Source organism: Hyperolius riggenbachi, chromosome 10, assembly GCF_040937935.1.
Source record: "Hyperolius riggenbachi isolate aHypRig1 chromosome 10, aHypRig1.pri, whole genome shotgun sequence".
Lineage (NCBI taxonomy): Eukaryota > Metazoa > Chordata > Amphibia > Anura > Hyperoliidae > Hyperolius > Hyperolius riggenbachi.
In genome coordinates, this window is record NC_090655.1 from 288,582,961 (window position 1) to 288,601,451 (window position 18,491).

General features: G+C 44.9%; 2 protein-coding genes across 2 annotated transcripts; one reads left to right on the forward strand and one right to left on the reverse strand.

The window, feature by feature from the left end:
- Nucleotides 1–3,238: 3,238 nt before the first annotated feature.
- LOC137535570 (zinc finger protein 271-like) lies at nt 3,239–12,048 on the reverse strand. Its single transcript, XM_068257419.1, has 2 exons — nt 11,252–12,048; nt 3,239–7,671 (listed from the first exon to the last, which is right to left on the reverse strand). The coding sequence occupies exons 1-2, from the start codon at nt 12,042–12,044 to the stop codon at nt 5,912–5,914; spliced, it is 2,553 nt and encodes an 850-aa protein (XP_068113520.1). The 5' UTR covers nt 12,045–12,048; the 3' UTR covers nt 3,239–5,911.
- Nucleotides 12,049–16,070: 4,022 nt separating this feature from the next.
- On the forward strand, nt 16,071–17,114 carry LOC137537285 (uncharacterized). Its single transcript, XM_068259364.1, has one exon. It carries the CDS (start codon nt 16,071–16,073, stop codon nt 17,112–17,114), a length of 1,044 nt encoding a protein of 347 aa, XP_068115465.1.
- The last annotated feature ends 1,377 nt before the right edge of the window (nt 17,115–18,491 follow it).

Here is an 18,491-nt window from a genome sequence, read left to right on the forward strand (position 1 = left end):
TCACAGACAGGAAACTATCAGGACCTAGGTCCTGACATCACTCTGTGGGAGGGGATTTACAACACTATGAGCCATACAGACATCCCTGATGATCTACTTGAGAAAAGGTTAAAATTTCTCCTGGGAAAAACGGGTATCAGCTACGGATTGGGATGATTACAAAGAGTAGAGAAACCGAGAGCCCAATATAGTGTAGTATGTTAAGCATAAATGCAGTAAAGGTTATCGTGAGAAAATTATACTCACAAACATGGGTTACCACACAGGCAACCACTGTATAGGCAGGTGAGGAGATTAGACCTGTCCTCACTCAGGGATAAGAAGTCGCTCTCTGTAGATGCGAAAGGGGGTAGATCACCCCTCCACCAGGGGGGGACACGGTATAGCAGTAGGAGAACAGAGGCGCCAGCAGGATAAAAGTGGATAAAAACTTTAAAATTTGCTGGGAGGAAGTGGTGGACTTACCTCCATAAAGCAGACACGAAAGACTGTCTGAATAGTAGTCACATTTATTAATTAGTACCCCAAAACAGTGCAACGCGTTTCGCAGGCCCAGCCCGCTTCATCAGGCAATAAAAATGGGGACAAGACAGAATTTCAGCAATAGCAGGTGTAACGCCTGCTTTATGGAGGTAAGTCCACCACTTCCTCCCAGCAAATTTTAAAGTTTTTATCCACTTTTATCCTGCTGGCGCCTCTGTTCTCCTACTGCTATGGGATGGTTACAGTTCCTCTTTAAGATAACCTGTAAAATTGGTGATTCTAGCATGTATGGGTTCTTTGCTATTAACCAATAAAGTCGGCAGCATTCTTCAATTCATTAAATCGAAAATTAGTGCAAATGTACGCCAATATTTTTAGAGAGTAAAAAAGCTAAATTCACCAAGCATGGAAAGTTAGCTCACTCATCCCTATTCATTATTAATATTTTCACCAACCATGGCGCAAGTCCACGGCCGGATTTACCATAAGGCATTATAGGCACATGCCTACAGGCGCCTGATGATAGAAAGGCGGCTCAATCCTCTCCTCGAGCACCTCCCTCCCTCCTTCCCTATGCAGAGTCCTGATGAGAGTGTAAATATGAGGATACTCACCCATCTCCCTGCATTCCACTGCTGAGATCTCTCTTCAGTTAGGGGCACCTCTAGCTACGTAATACTAAAGGTACCTCTGGCTAACGAATACACAGGAGCACCTGTAGCTACCGGTGATGGGTAGGGAGGTAAGGGAGAAGTGGCAGCTGGGACAGCCAACACACTTGCAATGCGGTTCGGCGGAGGGTTTTGTAGGTTCATGGAGGGCGGAGTCTAGGGTGCCAGGACATTTGTGCCTATAGGCTCCTGCGATGTACATCTGGGCCCTGCATGCATGGAGGGCGGAGTCTAGGGTGCCAGGACATTTGTGCCTATAGGCTCCTGCGATGTACATCCGGGCCTGCATGCATGGAGGGCGGAGTCTAGGGTGCCAGGACATTTGTGCCTATAGGCTCCTGCGATGTACATCTGGGCCTGTATGCATGGAGGGCAGAGTCTAGGGTGCCAGGACATTTGTGCCTATAGGCTCCTGCGATGTACATCTGGGCCTGTATGCATGGAGGGCGGAGTCTAGGGTGCCAGGACATTTGTGCCTATAGGCTCCTGCGATGTACATCTGGGCCTGTATGCATGGAGGGCGGAGTCTAGGGTGCCAGGACATTTGTGCCTATAGGCTCCTGTGATGTACATCTGGGCCTGTATGCATGGAGGACGGAGTCTAGGGTGCCAGGACATTTGTGCCTATAGGCTCCTGCGATGTACATCTGGGCCTGTATGCATGGAGGGCGGAGTCTAGGGTGCCAGGACATTTGTGCCTATAGGCTCCTGCGATGTACATCTGGGCCTGTATGCATGGAGGACGGAGTCTAGGGTGCCAGGACATTTGTGCCTATAGGCTCCTGCGATGTACATCTGGGCCTGTATGCATGGAGGGCGGAGTCTAGGGTGCCAGGACATTTGTGCCTATAGGCTCCTGCGATGTACATCTGGGCCTGTATGCATGGAGGGCGGAGTCTAGGGTGCCAGGACATTTGTGCCTATAGGCTCCTGCGATGTACATCTGGGCCTGTATGCATGGAGGGCGGAGTCTAGGGTGCCAGGACATTTGTGCCTATAGGCTCCTGTGATGTACATCTGGGCCTGTCATCTTCTCTGGCTCATGATGAATCTGAAAATATACCTGAAAAGGACATCAGCCATCGTAGCTTTAATTTCACAGCATTCTTTTAAATTCACAGTTTTTGTCTAAATACAAAGTAACTATATAATTGTCCTTAACGAAAGGACCAAATGAAATACCTGCAGATCAGTTGTGCAATGGCTATAGAGCTTCAGAAGCATGTTGCAATAAACTGCAGCACAACGTCCGAATCGCTCGGCCTTGTGATCCAGGTGCAAGATTATTAACTGACTAGTTATCATTATTATTATTATGTATTTATATAGCACTGACCTCTTCTGCAGCACTTTACAGAGTACATAGTCATGTCACTGACTGTCCTCAGAGGAGCTCACACTCTAATCCTACCATAGTCATAGCCTAATGTCCTACCATATTATTATTATTATGTATTTATATAGCACTGACATCTTCTGCAGCACAATACAGAGTACATAGTCATGTCACTGACTGTCCTCAGAGGAGCTCACACTCTAATCCTACCATAGTCATAGTGTAATGTACTACCATATTATTATGTATTTATTTAGCACTGACATCTTCTGCAGGACATTACAGAGTACATAGTCATGTAACTGACTGTCCTTAGAGGAGCTCACAATCTAATCTTACCATAGTCATAGTCTAATGTCCTACCATATTATTATTATGTATTTATATAGCACTGACATCTTCTGCAGCACTGTACAGAGTACATAGTCATGTCACTGACTGTCCTCCATGGAGCTCACTATCTAATCCCTAATCTAATCCTACCACAGTCATAAATCCATTGTACCCTAAGGTCAATTTAGAGGAAGCCAATTAACTTATCTGTCTGTTGTTGGAGTGTGGGAGGAAACCAGAGTACCTGGAGGAAACTCATGCAGACACTAAAAGAACATACAAACTCCATGCAGATAGTGCCCTGGCTGGGATTTGAACCAGGGACCCATCACTGCAAGGTAAGAGTGCTCTTCACATCTTTAGCCACCCCAGCTGACATCAGACCACCAGAGATTACAAGCAATGGATGGATAGATTATTACTTTGTGAAGATTCTTTTTTTTATTATTTCTCTCACAGGTCTTTCACAAATCAGAAAGCACAATTGTGTTAATAATGGAAGAACAAATAATATAATAAAACAAAAATTCAAGATTTTGAGGACAAAATGTACACAGATAAAATAAACCACCTCTGAGCAGCCAGTCAGCAGATATTCCTCTCCTTCTCCAAAAATGAATTATTCCGTCAAACTTTCCCAAGCCAAATACTGAGAAATAAAAGGTCTTCTGAAAGCATTTTAGCCGACCTAAACTGTCCTGTCAGCATGTAGACTGCTCTCTTATCACAGGCTGATGTCTGCCTCACATCAAGTCTCAGACATGCCCCCTTGTGGTCTGCCAAGAGGAAGGGGTGAAATCTCTCCAAGGAGGGAAGACAGGAAGTCATATTCTGTAAGTATGGGGAACAAATAGCGAGTCACATGTCAGAGGAGTCTCTCTTACTACTGTACATCCTTCTAACCAAACCTACAGAACAATAAGGCATAGAGAGCAGCGCCATCTGCTGGTCCGAGATGTCCTCAGACCCTCGGATGTGTGATTAGTCTATTGTTATTTTCATAGCATTTGCCATAAAGAGGATGTTACAAAGGAAGCGAGGGTGAGTACCTTTCCCTGGTGTGACATGTTTATAATTTCCCACACTCAGAGTAGACATAGGCCCTTCACTAGTGTGATATGTTCGTGATTTCCCACACTCAGAGCAGACATAGGCCCTTCACTAATGTGATTTATTCATGATTTCCCACACTCAGAGCTAATATAAATCCTTCACTAGTGTGATTTGTTCATGATTTCCCACACTCAGAGCCAATATAAATCCTTCACTAGTATGATGTGTTTATAATTTCCCACACTCAGAGCAGATACAGGTCCTTCACTAGTGTGATGTGTTCATGATTTCCCACCCTCAGAGCCAATATAGATCATTTACCAGCGTGATGTGTTTATGATTTCCCACACTCAGTGCAGATATAGGTCCTTCACTAGTGTGATGTGTTTATGGTTTCCCACCCTCAGAGCTAATATAGGTCCTTCACTTGTGTGATTTGTTCATGATTTCCCACACTCGGAGCAGATATATGTCCTTCACTATGTGATGTGTTTATGATTTCCCACACTCAGAGCCAATATAGATCATTTACTAGTGTGATGTGTTTATGGTTTCCCACACTCAGAGCTAATATAGGTCCTTCACTAGTGTGATGCGTTTATGGTTTCCCACACTCAGAGCCAATATAGATCATTCACCAGTGTGATGTGTTTATGATTTCCCACACTCAGAGCAGATATAGGTCCTTCACTAGTGTGATGTGTTTATGACTTCCCACCCTCAGAGCTAATATAGGTCCTTCACTAGTGTGATGTGTTTATGGTTTCCCACCCTCAGAGCTAATATAGGTCCTTCACTAGTGTGATGTGTTCATGATTTCCCACACTCAGAGCAGATATATGCCCTTCACTATGTGATGTGTTTATGGTTTCCCACCCTCAGAGCTAATATAGGTCCTTCACTAGTGTGATGTGTTTATGATTTCCCACCCTCAGAGCTAATATAAATCCTTCACTAGTGTGATGTGTTTATGGTTTCCCACCCTCAGAGCTAATATAGGTCCTTCACTAGTGTGATGTGTTCATGATTTCCCACACTCAGAGCAGATATATGTCCTTCACTATGTGATGTGTTTATGGTTTCCTACCCTCAGAGCTAATATAGGTCCTTCACTAGTGTGATGTGTTCATGATTTCCCACACTCAGCGCTTATATAAATCCTTCACTAGTGTGATGTGTTCATGATTTCCCACACTCAGCGCTTATATAAATCCTTCACTAGTGTGATGTGTTCATGATTTCCCACACTCAGAGCATTAGCTATAGGTCCTTCACTAGTGTGATGTGTTTATGATTTCCTACACATGGAGTAGATATGGTTCCATTTTGCTAGTGTCATATGTTTTTGATTTCCCACACTCAGAGCAGATATAGGGTGCTTTTGCTAGTGTCACATGTCCATGTTTCCAAGAATGAAATTACATGAATATCTGCAATAGGCTTGACCTCAGTGCAGTTATCGGTGAAGCAAGCCCTCATTTAAGCTAATAAGCAACTGAGTAGACCTGTAACTGGCCTTCAGTTTTTCCATTATTTCTGGGAAAACTTTCCTTTGCATTCCTTACACTGAAGAAACGAAAATTCCCGTGTATGGTTTAACTGTTTACGGAATGATTTCCACATAGAAATGTGCTTTCTCTCCATCGTGAACACTTTGGTGAGCGGTAAGTCCCGCCTTTGCTATGAATGACTTCCCACACTCAGAACATATATACGGTTTCTCTCCACTGTGAAGACTTTGGTTACCTGCAAGTGCTGCCTTTAATCAGAATGATTTCCCACACTCAGAACAAGGGCAGGGCCTCTCTCCAGTGTGAACTCTCTGATGCTTAACAAGTTATGGTTTTCTTTTGAACGATTTTCCACACTCAGAACAAAGATAAGGTCTCTCTTCAGATTGTACTCTCTGGTGCCTAGCAAGGTCTGACTTTGTTGAAAATTATTTCCCACACTCAGAAAAAGGATAAGGCCTCTCTCCGGTATGAACTTTGTGATCCTTAACAAGTTCTGGCTTTGTACTGAATAGTTTCCTACACTAAGGACAAGCATAGGGCCTCTCTGTGGTGTGAACTTTCTGGTGACTCCGAAGAGTGGACTTTGTTTTGAATGATTTCCCACACTCGGAACAAGAGTAAGGTTTCTCGCCAGCATGGACTCTACAGTGCTTAACAAGTTCTGATTTTACTCGGAATGATTTCTCACACTCAGAACAAGGATAGGGCCTCTCTCCAGTGTGAACTCTCTGGTGTATAACAAGTTCTGACTTTATTCTGAATGGTTTCCCACACTCAGAACAAGGATAGGGCTTCTCTCCAATGTGAACTTTCAGATGCTTAACAAGTTCTGACTTTGATTTGAATGATTTCCCACACTCAGAACATGAAAAGGGCAACTCTCCAGCATGGACTGTACAGTGCTTAACAAGTTCTGATTTTACTCGGAATGATTTCCCACACTCAGAACAAGGATAGGGCCTCTCTCCAGTGTGAACTCTCTGGTGCATAACAAGTTCTGACTTTAAACGGAATGATTTCCCACACTCAGAACAAGGATAGGGCTTCTCTCCAGTGTGAACGCTCAGATGCTTAACAAGTTCTGACTTTGTTTTGAATGATTTCCCACACTCAGAACATGAAAAGGGCAACTCTCCAGCATGGACTCTACAGTGCTTAACAAGTTCTGATTTTACTCGGAATGACTTCCCACACTCAGAACAAGGATAGGGCTTCTCTCCAGTGTGAACTCTCTGGTGCATAACAAGTTCAGACTTTGTTCGGAATGGTTTCCCACACTCAGAACAAGGATAGGGCTTCTCTCCAATGTGAACTTTTTGGTGCCTAACAAATTCTGACTTTGTTTTGAATGCTTTCCCACACTCAGAACATGAAAAGGGCAACTCTCCAGCATGGACTCTACAGTGCTTAACAAGTTCTGATTTTATTCGGAATGATTTCCCACACTCAGAACAAGGATAGGGCCTCTCTCCAGTGTGAACTCTCTGGTGTACAACAAGTTCAGACTTTATTTGGAATGATTTCCCACACTCAGAACAAGGATAGGGCTTCTCTCCAGTGTGAACTCTCAGATGCTTAACAAGTTCTGACTTTATTTTGAATGATTTAGCACACTCAGAACATGAAAAGGGCAACTCTCCAGAATGGACTTTACAGTGCTTAACAAGTTCTGATTTTACTCGGAATGATTTCCCACACTCAGAACAAGGATAGGGCTTCTCTCCAGTGTGAACTCTCTGGTGTATAACAAGTTGTGACTTTATTCGGAATGGTTTCCCACACTCAGAACAAGGATAGGGCTTCTCTCCAGTGTAAACTCTCAGATGCCTAACAAGTTCTGACTTTGATTTGAATGATTTCCCACACTCAGAACATGAAAAGGGCAACGCTCCAGCATGGACTCTACAGTGCTTAACAAGTTCTGATTTTACTCGGAATGATTTCCCACACTCAGAACAAGGATAGGGCTTCTCTCCAGTGTGAACTCTCAGATGCCTAACAAGTTCTGCCTTTGATCTGAATGATTTCCCACACTCAGAGCACGTGAAGTATTTGGCTGATTTAGCAGCATTTTTGTTATGTCTGTGAAGCGGTAATTCAGACTGGAAGCATTTCCCATTGTTTGAACAGGAATAGAGCTCCTCCCTGCCACTAGAGGGAGACATTCCTTTATCTGTACTGTGAGCTGTGTGACATGGGATTTCTGTAGCAGGAGAACATTGTGTGATGCCATTATCTTCCCTGATATAATCAGAGGTGTCCCAGACATCGGCTCCCCCTGCTGGCAGAAAAACATTATCGTTACATGCATGTTACTATTAAAGGGAATCTGAAGGGATTAGGAGCACAGATATGAGTCTCATATAGTTTCCAGTACAGGAAGAGTTAAGAAACATCACTTATTATCTATGCAAAAGAACTTCTCTGAGCTCTCTGACTAATTTAGTCAGTTACGGTGCTATTTTCTGAAGCACAAATACATCAAAGAAACAGTGAAAGACAACTTCTGATAACATTGATGAGAGTGTAAACTGCAAATATTGGAGAATGAAACAACGTTATTAAATAAAAGCTATATAACGGGAAATAAAGATATGAGACTCTTTTCTTTGCTACGAATGTCCTGTGAATAATCTGTACTACACAAACAAATCATTACATCGGGGGGTTAAAGTGCATTCGATTGATCCACTTATGAGCGGCATACAATTTACATGCAACCTGGAGCTATTAACACCTCGTTCACCATTTCTAGAATTGGTGCAACCAAACAATCTTTGGCCCAATGGAGGAAACCGGAAGATTACTATACTCACCTGACAGCAATTTTCCTCTCTGGGTTTATCTCCTTGGCAACACACTAACATTTCTCTGCCTTCCTTTGATTCTGGTGACAGAATCATCAGTTCACTTGTTACAGAAAACTGTACTTTGTGACACGATTGTATGTGTATCTGCTCAGAAGTGTGGCTGGTGGAAGCCCAGAAACAGCCAAACAGTCCAGTGAAGCCATTTCAGACTATGAATACTTCTTGTTGAGTGACAAAAACCCCTCTGTATGTCTTGTGATGTCCACATATTTGTCTACAAGAGTGTGGACCTTTCATCATATGGTGTGCAGTATATCATCCTCATTTGTTGGTGCTATGATGTTACACTGAGGAATGGGGATGGACCTTTCATCATATGGTGTGCAGTATATCCTCCTCATTTGTTGGTGCTATGATGTTATACTGAGGAATGGAGATGGATCTTTCATATGGAGTACAGTATCCCCTCCTCATTTGTTGGTGCTATGATGATATACTGAAGAATAGAGATGGACCTTTCATATGATGTACAGTATCTCCTCCTCACTTGTTGGTGCTATGATGGTACACTGGGGAATGGAGATGGACCTTTCATATGGAGTACAGTATCTCCTCCTCATTTGTTGATGCTATGATGTTATACTGAGGAATGGAGATGGACCTTTCATATGGTGTACAGTATCTCCCCCTCATTTGTTGGTGCTATGATGTTATACTGAGGAATGGAGATGGACCTTTCATATGGTGTACAGTATCTCCTCCTCATTTGTTGATGCTATGATGTTATACTGAGGAATGGAGATGGACCTTTCATATGGTGTACAGTATCTCCTTCTCATTTGTTAGTGCTATGATGTGTTATACTGAGGAATGGAGATGGACCCTTCATATGGTGTACAGTATCTCCTCCTCATTTGTTGGTGCTATGATGTTACACTGAAGAATGGAGACAGACCTTTCATATGGTGTACAGTATCTCCTCCTCATTTGTTAGTGCTATGATGTGTTATACTGAGGAATGGAGATGGACCCTTCATATGGAGTACAGTATCTCCTCCTCATTTGTTGATGCTATGATGATATACTGAAGAATAGAGATGGACCTTTCATATAATGTACAGTATCTCCTCCTCACTTGTTGGTGCTATGATGGTACACTGGGGAATGGAGATGGCCCTTTCATATGGAGTACAGTATCTCCTCCTCATTTGTTGATGCTATGATGTTACACTGAGGAATGGAGATGGACCTTTCATATGATGTACAGTATCTCCCCCTCATTTGTTGGTGCTATGATGTTACACTGAGGAATGGAGTACAGTATCCCCTCCTCATTTGTTGGTGCTATGATGTTATACTGAGGAATGGAGATGGACCTTTCATATGATGTACAGTATCTCCCCCTCATTTGTTGGTGCTATGATGTTACACTGAGGAATGGAGATGGACCTTTCATATGATGTACAGTATCTCCCCCTCATTTGTTGGTGCTATGATGTTATACTGAGGAATGGAGATGGACCTTTCATATGATGTACAGTATCTCCCCCTCATTTGTTGGTGCTATGATGTTACACTGAGGAATGGAGATGGGCCTTTCATATGGTGTACAGTATCCCCTCCTCATTTGTTGGTGCTATGATGTTACACTGGGGAATGGAGATGGACTTTTCATATGGTGTACAGTATCTCCTCCTCATTTGTTGATGCTATGATGTTACACTGAGTAATGGAGATGGACCTTTCATATGATGTACAGTATCTCCTCCTCATTTGTTGATGCTATGATGTTATACTGAGGAATGGAGATGGACCTTTCATATGGTGTACAGTATCTCCTCCTCATTTGATGGTGCTATGATGTTACACTGAGGAATGGAGATGGGCCTTTCATATGGTGTACAGTATCTCCTCCTCATTTGTTGGTGCTATGATGTTATACTGAGGAATGGAGATGGACCTTTCACATGGTGTACAGTATCTCCTCATTTGTTGGTGCTATTATGTTATACTGAGGAATGGAGATGGACCTTTCATATGGTGTACAGTATCTCCTCCTCATGTGTTGATGCTATGATGTTACACTGAGGAATGGAGATGGACCTTTCATATGGTGTACAGTATCTCCTCCTCATGTGATGGTGCTATGATGTTATACTGAGGAATGGAGATGGACCCTTCATATGGTGTACAGTATCTCCTCCTCATTTGTTGGTGCTATGATGTTACACTGAAGAATGGAGACAGACCTTTCATATGGTGTACAGTATCTCCTCCTCATTTGTTAGTGCTATGATGTGTTATACTGAGGAATGGAGATGGACCCTTCATATGGAGTACAGTATCTCCTCCTCATTTGTTGATGCTATGATGTTATACTGAGGAATGGAGATGGACCTTTCATATGGTGTACAGTATCTCCTCCTCATTTGTTGGTGCTATGATGTTATACTGAGGAATGGAGATGGACCTTTCATATGGTGTACAGTATCTCCTCCTCATTTGTTGATGCTATGATGTTATACTGAGGAATGGAGATGGACCTTTCATATGGTGTACAGTATCTCCTTCTCATTTGTTAGTGCTATGATGTGTTATACTGAGGAATGGAGATGGACCCTTCATATGGTGTACAGTATCTCCTCCTCATTTGTTGGTGCTATGATGTTACACTGAAGAATGGAGACAAACCTTTCATATGGTGTACAGTATCTTACAAGGCTATTAAGTCGGTACAAAAGTCATCCGACTCCAACTCCGACTCCAGGTTCCCAAAATAGCTCCAACTCCTACTCCTCGACTCCGACTCCTCAGTCTAATTCTTACCAAGGCTGTGAATTTGGTACAACAATCATCCAACTCCGACTCCCAACTCCAACACCTCAGTTTATGAAACCACAGACTCCAACCCAACTCCGACTCCAGGTACCCAAAATTTCTCTGATTCCAACTCCACAGCCCTGGTATCGCCTCCTCATTTGTTGGTGCTATGATGTTATACAGAGGAATGGAGATGGACCTTTCCTAAGAGGTTTCAGCATTACTACTTACCTGAGCTGTATTCCAAAGAAACTTCTTCCACCTTAATTGTCCCCCTCATGTCACCCTTCTCCCTAGACTGCTGATCATCCCTCACATATGTCTCTTCTTCCTCTTTACTTGTCCTCATCATGTCTCCCTCCTGCATAGACTGCTGATCATGCCTCACAGATGTCTCTTCTTCTTCCTCTTTACATGTCCTCATCATGTCAACCTCCTCTATAGACTGCTGATCACTCCTCACATACGTCTCTTCTTCTTCCTCTTTACTTGTCCTCATCATGTCTCCCTCCTGCATAGACTGCTGATCATGCCTCACAGATGTCTCTTCTTCTTCCTTTTTAATTGTCCTCATCATGTCACCCTCCTCCATAGACTGCTGATCACTCCTCACATACGTCTCTTCTTCATTTTTACTTGTCCTCATCATGTCACCCTCCTCCATAGACTGCTGATCACTCCTCACATACGTCTCTTCTTCTTTGTCTTTAATTGTCCTCATCAGATCACCCTCCTCTATAGACTGCTGATCACTCCTCACATACGTCTCTTCTTCTTCCTCTTTACATGTCCTCATCATGTCACCCTCCTCCATAGACTGCTGATCACTCCTCACATACGTCTCTTCTTCTTCCTCTTTACATGCCCTCATCATGTCACCCTCCTCCATAGACTGCTGATCACTCCTCACATACAGCTCTTCTTCTTCCTCTTTAATTGTCCTCATCATGTCTCCCTCCTCCATAGACTGCTGATCAATCCTCACATACGTCACTTCTTCTTCCTCTTTACATGTCCTCATCATGTCACCCTCCTCCATACACTGCTGATCACTCCTCACATACGTCTCTTCTTCTTCCTCTTTACTTGTCCTCATCATGTCACCCTCCTCCATAGACTGCTGATCACTCCTCACATACGTCTCTTCTTCTTCCTCTTTACTTGTCCTCATCATGTCCCCCTCCCCCATAGACTGCTGATCAATCCTCACATACGTCTCTTCTTCTTCCTCTTTACATGTCCTCATCATGTCACCCTCCACCATAGACTGCTGATCACTCCTCACATACGTCTCTTCTTCCTCTTTACTTGTCCTCATCATGTCACCCTCCCCCATAGACTGCTGATCAATCCTCACATACGTCTCTTCTTCTTCCTCTTTACATGTCCTCATCATGTCACCCTCCTCCATACACTGCTGATCACTCCTCACATACGTCTCTTCTTCTTCCTCTTTACTTGTCCTCATCATGTCACCCTCCTCCATAGACTGCTGATCACTCCTCACATACGTCTCTTCTTCTTCCTCTTTACTTGTCCTCATCATGTCCCCCTCCCCCATAGACTGCTGATCAATCCTCACATACGTCTCTTCTTCTTCCTCTTTACATGTCCTCATCATGTCACCCTCCTCCATAGACTGCTGATCACTCCTCACATACGTCTCTTCTTCCTCTTTACTTGTCCTCATCATGTCACCCTCCTCCATAGACTGCTGATCACTCCTCACATACGTCTCTTGTTCCTCTTTACATGTCCTCATCATGTCACCCTCCTCCATAGACTGCTGATCACTCCTCACATACGTCTCTTCTTCCTCTTTACTTGTCCCCATCATGTCACCCTCCTCCATAGACTGCTGATCACTCCTCACATACGTCTCTTCTTCCTCTTTACATGTCCCCATCATGTCTGTCTCCTCCATAAACTGTTGATCACTCCTCACATACATCTTATCTTCTTCTTTAACCTGTGTGATCGTAGTGGCCAGTTCTTCATTCTAAACCCAGAAGATCAAAATACCTTTTTATATGCAGTTAACATGAGTGAAGTTAGATAACATAGAATAATAAAATGTCACACAGACTGGAGTCCTATTTAACCCCCTTGCTGTTCCAATTGTGTCGGCAAGGGGGCGGCGCAGCACTTTTTAAATTTTTTTTTTTTTTAAATCATGTAGCGAGCCCAGAGCTCGCTACATGATAGCAGCAGAGCAGCGGCATCCCCCACCCACTCCGATTGCCTCCGGGGGATCTAGGTGGACAATCCTGGGAATAAAGAGGACCTGTACATCTCTCTGGTGGGTTTCTGTTACTGGATACATCTGTAGGAAACACACACACTGACTGAATACATTGTCTCTATGTGTTTATCAGATGATGGGGGATCTAGGTGGACAATCCTGGGAATAAAGAGGACCTGTACATCTCTCTGGTGGGTTTCTGTTACTGGATACATCTGTAGGAAACACACACACTGACTGAATACATTGTCTCTATGTGTTTATCAGATGATGGGGGATCTAGGTGGACAATCCTGGGAATAAAGAGGACCTGTACATCTCTCTGGTGGGTTTCTGTTACTGGATACATCTGTAGGAAACACACACACTGACTGAATACATTGTCTCTATGTGTTTATCAGATGATGGGGGATCTAGGTGGACAATCCTGGGAATAAAGAGGACCTGTACATCTCTCTGGTGGGTTTCTGTTACTGGACACATGTGTAGGAAACACACACACTGACTGAATACATTGTCTCTATGTGATTATCAGATGATGGGGGATCTAGGTGGACAATCCTGGGAATAAAGAGGACCTGTACATCTCTCTGGTGGGTCTCTGTTACTGGATACATCTGTAGGAAACACACACACTGACTGAATACATTGTCTCTATGTGATTATCAGATGATGGGGGATCTAGGTGGACAATCCTGGGAATAAAGAGGACCTGTACATCTCTCTGGTGGGTTTCTGTTACTGGATACATCTGCAGGAAACACACACACACTGACTGAATACATTGTCTCTATGTGTTTATCAGATGATGGGGGATCTAGGTGGACAATCCTGGGAATAAAGAGGACCTGTACAGCTCTGGTGGGTTTTTGTTACTGGATACATCTGTAGGAAACACACACACTGACTGAATACACTGTCTCTATGTGATTATCAGATGGAGGATCTAGGTGGACAATCCTGGGAATAAAGAGGACCTGTACATCTCTCTGGTGGGTTTCTGTTACTGGATACACCTGTAGGAAACACACACACTGACTGAATACATTGTCTCTATGTGATTATCAGATGATGGGGGATCTAGGTGGACAATCCTGGGAATAAAGAGGACCTGTACATCTCTCTGGTGGGTTTCTGTTACTGGATACATCTGTAGGAAACACACACACTGACTGAATACATTGTCTCTATGTGTTTATCAGATGATGGGGGATCTAGGTGGACAATCCTGGGAATAAAGAGGACCTGTACATCTCTCTGGTGGGTTTCTGTTACTGGATACATCTGTAGGAAACACACACACTGACTGAATACATTGTCTCTATGTGATTATCAGATGATGGGGGATCTAGGTGAACCCCAAGTACTGCTCTCTCTCCTGTACAGGAAATGAAAGTCTCCTCTTACCCGGTGATGTGAGGGGCGGCTGATTCTCCATCATGGCGTCCTTGTAGAGGTCCTGGTGTCCTTCTATATACTGCCCCTCCTCCATGGAGAGATAGGAAGGCTCTCTTGTCTTGTCCTCTCAGTCACATGACTCTTTCACATCCATTCTCACTGATGTGGTCATGTGATCTCTACAGCGTTATCTGTGCAGACGAGTGACAAAGTGAGAATTATCTGAACTGTAATAAGTAATGAGAACAAAACTTCCATGCATAGTTGCCAGATGTCAGATAGGGGGAGCTGTACAGAGATATTACTGGATTTGAATTTATTCAGATGAGAACGTATTCCAGATGTGACATGTATGGGTTAATGCACTATAACAAATATCATGCCTTATCAGAGTTAACATGCCTTATCAGAGTTACCATGCCTTATCAGAGCAGCATAGCGAGCGCTACAAACTTATGCCTGCTAATTGGCAATGATAACAGCTCCACTTGTCCTGCCCTGAGCCCCTGCGGGTCCAATCACTATAAAGAACATTATCCCTGCACTTTGATTGGTCCAATAGGCTGCCTGTCAAGTTTCCTGTCAAGTGACAGGCAGCCTATTGGACCAATCAAAGTGCAGGAATAATGTCCTTTAAAGTGATTGGACCCGCAGGGGTTTAGGGCAGGACGGGCGGAGCTCTCATCACTGCCAATTAGCAGGCATAAGTTTGTAGCGCTTGCTATGCTACTCTGAAAAGGCGTGTTATCTCTGATATGGCATGTTAACTCTGATAAGGCATGCTAACTGATATGGCATGTTACTCTGATAAGGCATGCTATTTGTCTTAGTGAATCAACCCCATAGACTGACGCTGGGGGGATTCTGAGAAGTCAGAGCAGACTTGCAATCTCCATGGAGCAGTGGATGTACACATATCACAGACAGACCCGGGGCTCTTCCTATACACCACCCCCAAGGTGGGCAGTTCACACAGAGACCTACATCCAGTGCACCTTGTGGGGAGCAGGGGAATAGAAATAAGCATGGATTTATATTATGCCTGATGCACTAAAAGTGAACCCCGAGGTAAGAGGGATTATGGGGGCTGGCAATTTTATTTCCTTATAAACAATGCAGATTGCCTGGCAGTCCTGCTGATCCTCTGCCTCTAATACTTTAGCCATAGCCCCTGAACAAGCATGCAGCAGATCAGGTGCTCTGACTGAAGTGTGACTAGATTAGCTGCATGCTGGTGCCAGGTGTGTGATTCAGACACTACTGCAGCCCAGGAGATCAGTAGGATGCCAGGCGACTGGTATTGTTTAACTGAAATAAATATGACAGCCTCCTTATCCCTCTCATCTCAGGTTCCCTTTAATGCAGAAAATAAGTAGGGGAAACACACAAAAAATTATTGTAAAAGCGTGCATGATCCCACCCATTCTATTACTCCTTTATCCATTCGGCAAGTGCAGCTTCAGTCTTGTCTCACACCACCACAAGTCCATCCTCTCCACCACAAGTCCATCCTCACCACACCACCACAAGTCCATCCTCTCCACCACCACCACACACGTCCATCCTCTCCACACCACAAGTCCATCCTCACCACCACCACATGTCCATCCTCACCACCACCACATGTCCATCCTCACCACCACCACATGTCCATCCTCACCACCACCACCACATGTCCATCCTCACCACACCACCACAAGTCTATCCTCACCACAGTACCACATGTCCATTCTCACCACACCACCACAAGTCCATCCTCTCCACCACCACAAGTCCATCCTCTCCACCACCACAAGTCCATCCTCTCCACCACCACAAGTCCATCCTCTCCACCACCACAAGTCCATCCTCTCCACCACCACATGTCTATCCTCACCACCACCACATGTCTATCCTCACCACCACCACAAGTCTATCCTCACCACACCACCACATGTCCATCCTCTCCACCACCACCACAAGTCCATCCTCACCACACCACCGCAAGTCCATCCTCTCCACCACCACAAGTCTATCCTCACCACACCACCACAAGTCCATTCTCACCACACCACCACAAGTCTATCCTCACCACACCACCACAAGTCCATCCTCACCACACCACCGCAAGTCCATCCTCTCCACCACCACAAGTCTATCCTCACCACACCACCACAAGTCCATTCTCACCACACCACCACAAGTCTATCCTCACCACACCACCACAAGTCCATCCTCACCACACCACCACAAGTCCATCCTCTCCACCACCACAAGTCTATCCTCACCACACCACCACAAGTCCATCCTCTCCACCACCACAAGTCTATCCTCACCACACCACCACAAGTCCATCCTCTACACCACCACAAGTCCATCCTCTCTCCACCACCACAAGTCCATCCTCTCCACACCACCACAAGTCCATCCTCTCCACACCACCACAAGTCCATCCTCTCCACACCATCACCATGAGTCCAGTTTCTCACACTTATTAGGATTGCATGGGTTTGGCTACATAGCGGAAAACAAATGCAAAATCACACATAAATCATAGCTCCCAAATGTGCCTCTTTCAGAGGGACAGTCCCTCTTTGGGAACCATGTCCCTCTTTTTACCTAATTAGTTCCTCTTTCAGGACTCATGTATCATTCTACTGGAAAATGTGTTCAATTCCGATCCTTTAAATTGATATATTTCCTATTTTCACATGTTAACCAGCTGAGCGGTCTGGACGAGCTCAGCTCGTCCAACACCGCCAGCGGCTGCCGCTCAGGCCCTGCTGGGCCGATTTTGATGAAATAAAAAGCAGCACACGCAGCCGGCACTTTGCCAGCCGCGTGTGCTGCCTGATCGCCGCCGCTCTGCGGCGATTCGCCGCGAGCAGCGGCGAAAGAGGGCCCCCCTAGCCGCCTGAGCCCTGCGCAGCCGGAACAAAAAGTTCCGGCCAGCGCTAAGGGCTGGATCGGAGGCGGCTGACGTCACGACGTCGGCTGACGTCGATGACGTCACTCCGCTCGTCGCTATGGCGACGATATAAGCAAAACAAGGAAGGCCGCTCATTGCGGCCTTCCTTGTTTATTCTGGGCGCCGGAGGCGATCGGAAGATCGCCTCCGGAGCGCCCTCTAGTGGGCTTTCATGCAGCCAACTTTCAGTTGGCTGCATGAAATAGTTTTTTTTTATTTAAAAAAAACCCTCCCGCAGCCACCCTGGCGATTTAATCAGAACGCCAGGGTGGTTAATATGAAAGATAATAAACCAGGACAGAAAGGACCAGTGTGGTTTGAATTATAAAACAACATATTTTTCTTATGGAATCTTTATGGTATGAGTATCAAGGGCATGGTTAGTGACGTAGCTTAAGTGTCCCTCTTTCTTATCTCAAAAAGTTGGAAGGCATGTATGAAGTTTAAGGGTCTCAAAATAAGGACACTGGGAAGCTGGGACACACTAGGGGGACACTGGGACACACTATGGGGACACTGGGAAGCTGACACACTAAGGGGGTGCTGAGACACACTAAGAGGGTACTGGGACACACTATGGGAACACTGGAGAGCTGGAACACACTATGGGAATACTGTGAAGCTGGGACACACTATGGGGGACACTCGGGATCTGGGACACACTATGGGGGACACTGAGGAGCTGGGACACACTATGGGGGACACAGGGGGGCTGGGACACGCTATGGGGGACACTGGGGAGCTGGGACACACTATGGGGGACATTGGTGGGCTGGGACACACTATGAGGACACTGGGGGGCTGGAACACACTATGGGGGACACAGGGGGGCTGGGACACGCTATGGGGGACACTGGGGAGCTGGGACACACTATGGGGGATAC